The sequence below is a fragment of the Anticarsia gemmatalis genome, chromosome 16, assembly GCF_050436995.1.
Source record: "Anticarsia gemmatalis isolate Benzon Research Colony breed Stoneville strain chromosome 16, ilAntGemm2 primary, whole genome shotgun sequence".
NCBI lineage: Eukaryota > Metazoa > Arthropoda > Insecta > Lepidoptera > Erebidae > Anticarsia > Anticarsia gemmatalis.
Window position 1 is genome coordinate 5,164,521 of NC_134760.1, and position 11,688 is coordinate 5,176,208.

At 33.5% G+C, this 11,688-nt stretch overlaps 2 protein-coding genes across 3 annotated transcripts; both read right to left on the minus strand.

Annotated features, from left to right (window-relative positions):
* Window positions 1–3,558: 3,558 nt before the first annotated feature.
* On the minus strand, window positions 3,559–6,392 carry LOC142979554 (uncharacterized). 2 transcript variants are annotated; one of them, XM_076124546.1, is made up of 8 exons: window positions 6,206–6,389; window positions 5,956–6,045; window positions 5,692–5,817; window positions 5,338–5,367; window positions 4,859–4,960; window positions 4,458–4,577; window positions 4,058–4,141; window positions 3,559–3,783 (listed from the first exon to the last, which is right to left on the minus strand). In XM_076124546.1, the coding sequence occupies exons 1-8, from the start codon at window positions 6,288–6,290 to the stop codon at window positions 3,695–3,697; spliced, it is 726 nt and encodes a 241-aa protein (XP_075980661.1). In that variant the 5' UTR covers window positions 6,291–6,389; the 3' UTR covers window positions 3,559–3,694. The 2 variants fall into 2 exon arrangements, with proteins under 2 accessions (XP_075980661.1, XP_075980662.1); XM_076124547.1 differs by lacking the exon at window positions 5,956–6,045 and having other exon boundaries at window positions 6,206–6,392.
* A 445-nt stretch (window positions 6,393–6,837) lies between these two features.
* LOC142979550 (uncharacterized) lies at window positions 6,838–10,459 on the minus strand. Its single transcript, XM_076124541.1, has 8 exons — window positions 10,186–10,459; window positions 9,964–10,053; window positions 9,787–9,891; window positions 9,336–9,488; window positions 8,979–9,059; window positions 8,320–8,625; window positions 8,010–8,105; window positions 6,838–7,365 (listed from the first exon to the last, which is right to left on the minus strand). The coding sequence occupies exons 1-8, from the start codon at window positions 10,247–10,249 to the stop codon at window positions 7,187–7,189; spliced, it is 1,074 nt and encodes a 357-aa protein (XP_075980656.1). The 5' UTR covers window positions 10,250–10,459; the 3' UTR covers window positions 6,838–7,186.
* Window positions 10,460–11,688: the final 1,229 nt, after the last annotated feature.

Sequence of the window (11,688 nt, forward strand, 5' to 3'; positions counted from 1 at the left end):
TAAACGATGGCCGTCCATTCTGTTTGTTTAATTTATTTGACTTAATCATATCTAGAACCTAGGTCTTTCATTTGAGCTAGAATATTCTTTTGACAGCGAAATAATTAATCAGCTTCACTTAAGCAAATATTGTTGCAGGAAGATTAATTGCATATCATGTAATATTAAGTTTTTTACTTTTATTAGAATGTATGGTTTTTTTAAGCAGTTTTTAGGCAACCTGTACACGGAAGGGAGATAATGTAACTAATAAAATTGCACAAAAAGCAACGTTTTTAGATATCCTTATAAGTATAATGGCACAGCGGCAATCCTTTATTCTAGTATCTAATCAGGGAAATTAAGCACTATCTAATTCAGAAACACATTGTATCGTTAATAGGAATAAAAAAAAATCTCTACAAAAGAAAACAAGTATTTTAACTACCTTTTCTTTCCTTGCTTTTACCCAGTTCTTCTCCTTTGGATTTTGTTTGGACTTTTAAAATATAGTTATTAATTCATGTATGAACTTGGTATAAAATAAATTTATTTTCAATTAATGGTTCACTGATACATATTATATAAATTGTATTCAATAAAATCTACTTTCAGCTTCATAGAGGCGAACTATATGTATGTTTATGCAATCTATTTAATGCAGGAACTTCGCTTCAATAAGCTTAAATGATATGTGTTGTCCTGTCATATCAAATGACTGGACTAATCGCTCATTTATTTAATAGATAGAGATTTTAAAAGGTAAGGTTAAACATACTAAATGCTTGAATAGTTGTAATTTGTTTATTTTATCGGTGCATGAGAAAAAAAAAGTAAAGTTTAAATTAAATAACTCATAGGTAGGTGCTACAAGAAGCTTTCAGAAGGATTTTTAATTTGATTTTATTAAAAGTAAATTTTTTTGGTTAAATGGTTCATTGTGTATTTTATGCGCATTTTTGACCTATATCCATGTATATGTATCCTTGCTTAAATTAATACGTAGTACAGCTAAACACAAAGAGCTATAATACAACAAAGAGTAGAATTTTCCACGGAAGTCTTTAACGAAGAAGTAAAAAGACATAAGATGGGGCCGACACATGTTCTCTTACGACATTCTTCCTCTAAAGCGTCGATACTTGGAAAAAAATGTTAAAGACAGGTCTAATTATAATGACACGCCTGGCACCCTGTGATTAGCCAGATCGTTTGTTTATAACGAGTATAAAACGATAGGACCACACGCTGTGGTATATTAAAATGCACCTTTTTACTCTTTTGAAACTAAATAGATGGTTTTAGAAGTGTATCGTTTATTCTAATTTGCATTTTAGAAGTAGTGTTTAACTGGGAAATTAGTGGTGTAATTGTCGACAGGTGTGTTGGTATTTTTTCTTGTATGCGTAAGTTACTCATTAGGATGCATATTATGACAGACTTCGGTCGTCCTCGTCACTCTATAGAATCTGATAAGTTTACTTGAATATTTTAGCTTCCTCGGTGGTCAACGCTATGGTGTAAACAAATATTTGTGGTTTAAAAGGTTTTACCTCTGTCCAAACAAAATGTAGTTAAAAGAATATAATGGCAAAGAGATAGCAAATATTACACGGCGCCTTAAATGAAATAAGTAAACGATTAATGATATCTGCTCTCTTCTAAAAAAAAACAAGTCTAGTGAAATCAATATCCGAGATTAATTTAAGATTATTCAGCATGGATTATGATCATTTTATTCCATTCAAATGTTTATTTAACCATCATCCAACGAGACCTCGCGTTTCGGAAATAATTGTCAATACTATCAGTCAAAGCAAATAAAAGTCACTTCACACAAAAAATCAATTACAACCATTTTCGATTGGAATACGTTTATAAAAAGCATCTATTCAATTTTAGTGTTTAACTGAATCTAGATTCATGTGGCGTCACGTATTTTGAAAAAAAAAACTATTTGGTACAAGTAATTCTGTGTCAGGTTGCTTCTGTAACCTAAATAGTATGAAAGCATAACTACTAACTTACTGGGTAACAAAGGAGATAGGTGTAGTACTTAGCGATTGTTTTAAGACAATAGTTTAATTGGAATAGTTGCCTCTATTCGGGTGATTTACCTCTGTTTGTTCTGTTAATAGAAAATGGTCAGTATTTGCATGTTTGTATGTTCATCCATAGTATTATTGTTTGCCCTCAATATATACCAAACGTACTAAATTTCGCCAACTAAATTAATGTGTAATGTAGTAATGTGCTATGTGATGTCAAAATGTCCCGCAGTTTAACCCAGAAAAAGTGACAGTCGCCTTAATAAAAGATGATCCCTAAATATCTGTAGCATTAAACCCAGACTTTTACTAAGCACAGAGAGACTCATAGTTATCACTTATATCGACTTCCAAAACTCAAAACGCTCTTCAAATATTGTCATACATGATAAATTTGCAGTTTGCTAATTCGTATTCTTATAAAGCTGTAACGGTTCGTATTAGGTGTCTTAAATAAAACTATGCATCATAGTCACTAACTAAAGTCACTAAAATCACCTTCAAATACTTAAAAGAAAATAATACCCAAACAACTACTGCATAACAAAGCAACAGTAAGCTTGTATTCATTGCGAATGTCCTTTAGCTAATAGTTTAATTGCGGCGGGCATCGTTCAGGGCACCGATAGAGATCAGCGGCCGAGAGGTCACCTGCTTGCTCCGTGTTTTACTGAACTATTCATCAGGATTGCATAACTTCTACCGTATTCTTAGTACAGCCTGAATTTGTTTGCGATGAGTCATCGTTTAGGATTGTGAAGGAAAGGTTTTGATTTTTGACTAAACTTAAGTAAGGTTCCACATGGAAGATTGATGACACGGTTTAAGGAACTATTTAGTAAGTGTTAACTATCAAATGTGTTATTTCTTCTTATATAACCAAAAATTAGTTGTACAAATATGCATGAGATGATAAATGAAGACTCTTAACATTTCAGCAAAGCATAACAGCGACTACGAGATATACTTCTTAATGGTTTTCAACTGCTGTGTATTAAAGTTGTTATAATTAATATTCTTTATATATTGGTAAAATATGTTTTTAAAGACAATAAAAGGTAAATTGCGTAAGCAAACTTTAGAAAATATTTTTCTTCTTTTACGTACAAAAATATTTTCCGAAGCTGTTAGGACTGGACTATGAATACAGCACATATTTAACGTCAACGGAGTCCGATGAGTTAATAATATTATATAGAATTATCTCTGAACGAGGTCCATAAATAACGTTCTAGTTAATTTTTGTGCGTTGCCTCTGAGGTTGAGGTCACTAAATGAGCGGGCTGACCAAATAATTGATTGGATCAGTTCTTTGTTTGTTATTTTAAAAGCTGCCGTGATTACGTACCTACATTGTTGCTTGCTTACCTTAGATAGTATAAAATTTGCTGACAGTGTAGTCTTAAATGCATTTCCCAAACAAACATAATTCTTAAGAATATTTCGTAGTTCGACGTCTGTTTCCTTACACCGTTTTTGGGTAATGAGCATGATGTCTTAGGTAAGGTTGATTGTGGTATTGAATAAAAGATAATATTTCAATTACTTTATTATAACACAAAATTATTTTTCACGGAGTCCCTAGACTACGAAGGTTTAATATTTATATATAAATATAACTTGCCACTCAACCAGCATAAATAAGACTTAAAATGAGCTCATAGATTTTATGAACGAGCTTTTGGAATTTTCACCTGCACCCAGTCTAGATTTGCAGCATCATTTGGTTTTGGTACATGTTTTTCTATGTGAACCGCTGTAATAATAAACATTTTTATCAGTTTTGTTTGTTTGTAGCCTGGACTTTGGTAACTTGGCCGGGAAGTGGCAATAGGATTGCTCCCTATTAAAAAACCCCAGACCACCCTTGGGAGCTTTAAATGGGCTTTATTGGTCACACTAAGATGGACGCTGATAATATGTTTTTTTTTTCAAAGAAATCAGAGCCAATTCGATACATGCTGCCTCAGTAAAGGATAACCAACACTGCAACATATTTTGGACCAAAATATGGAGCCGGGTTAACCAACCTTTTCTCAATATTTGCAAGAGTTCATCGATGTTTTGCACCGTTCGTGGATATATTTGGGGCGGAACGGCACAAGCTGGAGCATCTGAAAAAAACACGGTGTAATCTTATATTGATAATAGAATTAAAATTTTATTAGCATTCTGCTCTTACAGAGCTTCGGAAAGAGACCCACTAGTAGAGAGAAAGATGTTATAGTAGAGTGACTAGGCCACCACCTCTGACCTCAAATTCTCTTTTAATCGTGCACAAGCAAACGTCTATTTTAAATTTATTTCACCGATATGACCAAAAACCTCTGAATAATGAGTTTGTATATAAAAGCAATCAATAAAAAGTTTATATAACTGAAATGAAATGATAACTAAAAGAGCCATAAAATGTAAAAAACTGGTAGATACTGTTATTGTTTGTAATAGCTTTCAGCTTCTGTTCCAATCTCTGTTCTAGTTCATCTAAGGCTTTTATTAAATCTTCCATGTACACAGGTCTTTTCATTGGGTCAGCAGGTGTGGTGGCAACTGAAAAAAGTTTTTAAGATTAAACTTTAGATTTGAATAATTTGGGAAAAAAATATTTTTGTACAAATTTATTTAATTTAGGTGATTTTGATTTTGCCTGTTGCTCTATTATCATAAAAAATGTCATAGTAGTAAACTTAAAATAAAATTAAAAACATGATATTATTGGCAACATTTCGGATTACAAGAGTTTACAGAATTCGAACATTCTCATAACGTGTTGAAATTCAATATTTTTCTTCAAAAGGCTTTTGTTTAGTTGTGTGGGAATAGTTGTTTACCTGTTGTAGTGGTGGTTACAGGAGTAGTAGTTGTTGTGGTGACCGGTGGTGGCTCGGTCGGCGGTAGGGTGTCTTCTTCACCCGCCGCTTGTCTACGTATAACTAACAACATATACAACATTATACTCTTATAATATAAAAACGGATAGAGTAAGTGTAGCGACACACTTGCCGAAGTTTCGGCGTCGAGCACTCGGCGACGGTGGGTTTGGCACTACAATTAACGCGACGTAATGAATGCCGGCTAATGTGTGAATGACTTGAATAACACAGCGAGCGTGAACGAAACGTTCGGCGCTGATTATTGCGCAGGTGTATCACTAGACTAAGAACTAGATAGATAAACAAGCTTACCATAGAGTGAAGTAGCTAAACAAAATCGTGTCGGAGAATATCATACTTTTTACCAAAAATTCAAATGGCACTGGACAAATATGACAAAGAATAAATTATGTTATTATAATAAAATATAAACTTACCCGCACGTGGTGCCTTTTCAGTATATCTGACTGAACAAAAAATGTACTATAGAATATTTTTATATTTACGTATATTACTCACACACCAATACGCATAGCTTGTTAACAATAAGGCTTACCTTATTTTGTTGCTGACATCGGTCGCGTAGAACGATCAAGCTTATGAATATACACGATGTTCTATTGGATACAGTCCAACATAGCCATCTTTTCTATGTGATACGCAACCGACGATGCACCCGACCGACGTACGCGACCGATTCAGAATAATAAGAAAGGCAAGCCTAACTATTCGATTGGCCCAAAGGATGGGATGCGTTTCTTTGGTGGTGTCCGTATCTTTATAAAGGATACCTTTTCGTTTCGGCCAACCGTTGACTACACGGAATAGTCTTGGTGGCTGTGGAGTGGCTCGTGTTGGCGGTACAGATTGGTCATGAATCTCTATCTGCATTTCTACCGAGTGATTCGGCAGCTCCGCTGAAACGAACAATATTTGATGTAAACAATTACAAAAATTTTACAATAAATGGTTTGTAGCATTTAATTGTCATATTACATGATTGTCTAAGGTTATGAAATTGATCAGCACAGTAAACAGCGAAGACCTTATAATACCTGTTAGTCTTCGAAGAGGACTTAAATATTTTTTTAACACGTATTCGATTCCATTGTCATTGCCTTTTTTAGAAACGTCGACATCAACATCTGAAAGCCAATTCCACGAATTTAGAAAATATTCCTCTCCCAAATTAATCCCACACTAAGAATTAATTTTGTACCACAATTATTTGAAAATTTGAAGAATTATTTGTGCCATTTAGGAGTTTAAGCAGAATTTAGTCTTTAATATCTATAAACAACTTACGGCGAATGATGACGCAGTCGTGCATACAAACAAACATACATAACACAAAAACTGTAAATACAATTGAAGACATGTCGCGAATCATTCAACTATGTGACCATGTTGTACCTAAAATTGTAAGTAAAATATTTTATTGCGGAACTGAAATAAGTTACATTTTAGTTGAACCAATAAATATTATCGAAGTTTATTTTTGCGAAATCAAAGCAATCAAATAAAATCGATAAGTACCTCGCATTTTCAGCTCAATCTAAACATTTGAAAGAAATGCTCTTGCGTTTGTTTTATAACGTACAAAAATACTTATAAGGGCTGCCTAGATATTTGAAATCATAAAAAACGAACATCGACAACCGGCCAGTTATCGAAAAATTTTATATGAAAATCTGATCAGCGCTGCTGGCGGGCGCCGCCAGAAAAAACAATGGAGTATACCTATTTGAAATGACAAATACTCGATTCTTAATAGTATAGATACTCTAGAGATTCGCGTTAGATCTTTGCTTATTACTGTCGATTTGCTGCTTAAGGGATAAAGCTAATACATACATACCGTTGATGCCTTAGAAATAAGGGGTATAATACTAGGTACAAGCACTTTCTTCATTGTAAAATTGGCAAGGGGGTAAAAATTAAAAATAGTTATGCCTGTTAAATGTATATTTTTTTACATACTGTCTAACATTATTAACATTTTTAAAGAGTTTTCGCTACAGCTTCTTCGTATCCTCATTAAATACTATATAAAGAATATCTACTAGTATCCTTTTCACAGGCACGGACATCAACAGTCAATCCATGTAATGGACGTATCGAATAAATACAGCTAGGTTTGCGATTTCCCAATACTATACGCTTTCAACAACCTGAGCTATCTATAGATTTGGTATGAAAAACTGATCAGCGCCCCTAGCGTCCGTTGCAAAAACTATTTTCTTCGAGTAATTTGCAATGTCAAATAGTCTTTATTCTATATAACCGCTATGCGTATTGGCGTTCAATCCCCTTATATGTAACTATATCATCGCCTCTAAGCCTTGCTCTCTGTTCAGCAGAAATCATACCATTTATATAATCTTGATTCCTGAAAACGTGATCTTGGTCTGTGTCAAAACCATTCTCTGGTTCATCGTTGGCTTGAATCATTCCTGCGCCTTTTCCTAAAAATAAATTTAAAATATACAACTATTTTATTAAAGAGAGGCAGTGATAGCTGAGTGGTAAAAGTCGGCACCTCCCACGCAAGTGGTCTACGGTTCGAACCCAAGGCTGCAAACTTACGTTCGGGATGAGACCCTTGCCCAGCTGTGGGATGGTAATAGCTTTAAAAAAGGGGTTATTGCGACCTGCTAATGTGATCAATCTCGGTACCTCTGATCTAACATCAAACTATTGCTATAGCAGAACACAACAATAAACTGACCAATGCTTTGTACAGAAATAAACGTTTAAGAATTGCAAGTATCCGAAGGTTGATCGTAATCAAGATAAGTCATCAGCAGTTTTAGTAATGCGGCAGTACCAATAGGTCATTAGTTTAAATATACCGTTCACGACCTCAGGAACAATTAACATAACTTTATTCAAAACATTATTTGAAAAAAATAAAATTTAACCAAAAGAATCGTGATAATTTAAACAAATATAAATTTGATATATGGACATTTAGATTTCTCTAAATGTCTTTATTTATTTATACTTCAAACTTACATACATAATACCATAGAAACGCCTTAGCAACCTATTTATCTATGGTTTTATGTAAAAAAATATAATCGTTTTGATGTTCTTAAAAAAAACTTACCACGTTGAAACACCTGTCGTAGATGATCGTTTCTGTATTGTGATACATGATCAAATTGAGGAGTTGTACGTTTTGAAAACTGCATTTCTAGAAAATCTATAAAAAGCAAGATACATTATTTCTTCCACTACATTTTTAAAACTCCAACATAAGTATTAATTAAAATATTATTCTATAACACCTTATCCTTACCAATAATAATTATAATTCCCTAGAACAGCTAAATAATAGTCAACCAACAATTTTAGGCAATCCGTAAATTCCATTATCTTAAAGTCTCTTAACAAATATTATAAAAAAAAATAGTTACCACTATCAGCAGATGATGTTGTGCTCTCAAATATCTGTAAATGGTGGTTAGTAGCATGACTAAAATGTGTCACAAAAGATTCATGATCTTCATGATTGTAATCAATTCTATCTTTGATAATTGGTTCAGAAATAAGTTCTCTTCTTGTAGTAAATTCTCGATGTATTGCTTCATTTATGTTATTTAAATCGAATGTTTCTGTTTGAGATTGAAGTTGGTGGTTTGTATCAGGTACTTGAACTGAATTTTCTTCTGGGAGAGTGATGTATACGTCCAAAAATTCAGGTATAGTTGTTGGCGGTGTTCCTGAAATGGTGACGTATGATTAATTATTGAGCTCAAATATCTATATTTTTCAAATAAAATTTATCTATTTCTTAATGAAGTGTTGTACATACCGTTTAATGTTTTATTTTCTGTAGGGATTTTTTACTATTATCGACAGCTGGCTAGCTATCGTCAAATCTTTGCATTTAAGTCGGTTCGGCGCCTCTAGCGGGCGCAGTGAGAACTATTTTTGCAGTATATTTTAAATGTCAAAATTTCAATTCTCGAAAATACCGACTGTACAGAATCACGTTACTAAATATTAGCCAGAAAGCCTGATTTGACTCAACATGTTAGTAATTTATTGCAGCTTTTACCTATCATTTATTTACCTCTTTTCAATAGTATTTGTACCACGTCCTCATTATCATTTTGATTGGCTGTTTCTTTCTGATCAGTACAAGTTCCACTTCCTGAAAATATAAATTTGATCCAAAATACTAAGGAAAAAGCAAATTCATACTTATATAAATGTATGATATTCTAAGATTAAATCACTCGTTAGAACTCGAGGCTTTTGGTTCATCTTAATAGGTGATGGGCTGTGAGTAGGTACTAAATAGATAGTTGGGAAACGTCTTTATAAACAAGCCTATTTCCAAGTAGTGTGCGTTTTTGTCAAACTGTGTTTTCCGTTAAGAAATTGTAATATATAGAATCGACTTGTGCTTTATTTGGTACATACTTACTTTGTGGTTGCAATTTCTTTTCTAGCCTTTTCTCTAAATCATTCAAAGCGTTATTTAAATCTTCAACGTTTACAGGTCGTTTCAATGGTTCAAATTTTGTAGTTGCCGTAGATGTACTTGATGGCGTAACACGTCTTTGTGTCCGAATACGATCTGTAAGTTAGAGGTTCAGATATAATTTTATGATAAAATTCGCAAGAATAAGTATTTTTTCTTAAATACTGTACTATTCTTAGTGAAAGACAAGAAAATCAACTTAACAGCTAGCATATTGTTTTGTGCCAAAAACTTCTAAAAGTCATTGATGTGTTGCCTTAACTTTTGAACTAATGTTGACCATCAAAATTATCAAACAAATAAAATATTAAATGATAAAAATATTCCTCCAACGATTGAGAGCAAACTATTGCCTAAGTTACGTACATTGATTGAAGGTATAGAGTAATCAAACCTTTTCTTCTTGGTAGACGTTTCAATACATGTATAATTCGCGGTGGTGGTGGTTGTTGATTTTGAAATTCTATTTGTACTTCTATGTTGTGATTTGGTAGACTTTCTGAAAATAACTCAACATTTTTTAATATATTCTATTTCTGTTTAATTACTTGCTCTGTTAATTAAATGTTACCTGTTAGTTCTCGCAAAGGATTAAATGGATTTAAACGCCGCTTTAAGCGACATGAATACGGATTCCTATCTTTTCCAAATTGTTCAGCACCTACAAACAATATTTGTATTAAGAAATTGATAGTCTATAGATTATTATATTATAGATTATTCTATAGGTACGTCATAATGCAGCACAATCATATCAAACTAAAGTTAATGATTACAAAATCAATATCTCTACCTGAATAGCAATTATAACCTGCATAGAAGCAACTGAAGCTTAACATAAATAAACACAATTTCATGTTTTATTGTCATCGATTCAAAACCCTAATCACTTTGTTTTACTCGATCTACAAAAGGCTAAAGCATTTTCGACCCTATCCATGGCTTCCACATTACAACAACAATACTCGTAACAAAATCTTTTACGGATTATTTTACATTAGTAGCGACCACGGTATCGAAACATTTACTTCGACAAAAGCGATTATCAACTACTTGTGTGGTACAAATATTAAATTTAATAAGAGAATCGATAAAGTTTATTGCGGAACACAAAATTATTGCGTTCGTGGATCTCGATAGTTGTCGTTGTTTGAGAACGTACCTAATGTTGGTCTTATCGCGCGCACCGGCGACAATCGTGAGCCAGCGGCCATGTGTGATATGATAACTATGATTTGCTGGAATGCGCACTACGAAATATTTTGAATCCAACAATGCAACGTGAAGAGGAAATAAAGAGGACATCTTTGATCTTGGTCTAGATGAAGGATGAGGGAAGAAGAGTTTGAAGGAATTACTGTAGTTCTACCTTCAAAGTGAAAACCTCTTGTGTCCAAATTGAAAAATGTAATATGAATATGATTTAACTTAAGATATTAGTAAAACTGTTTAAATGTTAAATTGTGGTGAGTAAAACCAGGCCGTGGTATGTGATCATATCGCATCTACACGATGACAATTCCTGTACCTTATTATCTGAAATATCTAAGGTAAATAGTCTCAGTGCATATCTAAAGGCTAATAAAACGCAAACAAAGTTCCGTTCAACAGAAAACTCTTAAAATGATTGAGGTCAGATTTTCACCTCTACATTCTCAAGATAATCGTCAAGTATCGCGATTGGTAGCGACCAGTACTTTACGATACTTATAAAACACCATATATGTTCTAAGATAATATTAATAAATATGAAAACGTTGGCATTAGCACATTGTTTTGGTTATCAGTGACAGTTCATGGGCGGTGTAGGTGCATCCAAAACGGTGTGTACCGGTCAGAATCGTGACCAACACCGACCCTGTTTACTTTGTAGCTACTGTTTATGTATATATTGTATTCTAATACACGGAATATAAAAATATAATGTAGCAACTGGCCATTGTGCGCCGCATAATATAAGAATCAATGGAATAGGTTAACCTGTTGCCCGTTCTGTTATCAATAAGCTTTATCTTGTTGTGAATGATTGTGTTTATCAAGTGCTTTATTTTATTGCCGTTTGTGAACACGAGCTAGGAGGTCCTTGAGTGGAAGGCCACGATCGTTAACTGGAAAGTCTACCTGTTAAAATAACAAAGGCATGCAAGCAGGCTCGCCAAATTTGAGGGTTTTAGAAGGAGACACTAGAAGCTTGATAACTCCTAATTAGAAAACAATTACCCGTATATGATTGTGACGACTATTCATCTGTAAAAATCGTAACTGTACACTTATGTTCCAGTGAACAGTCTCAAAA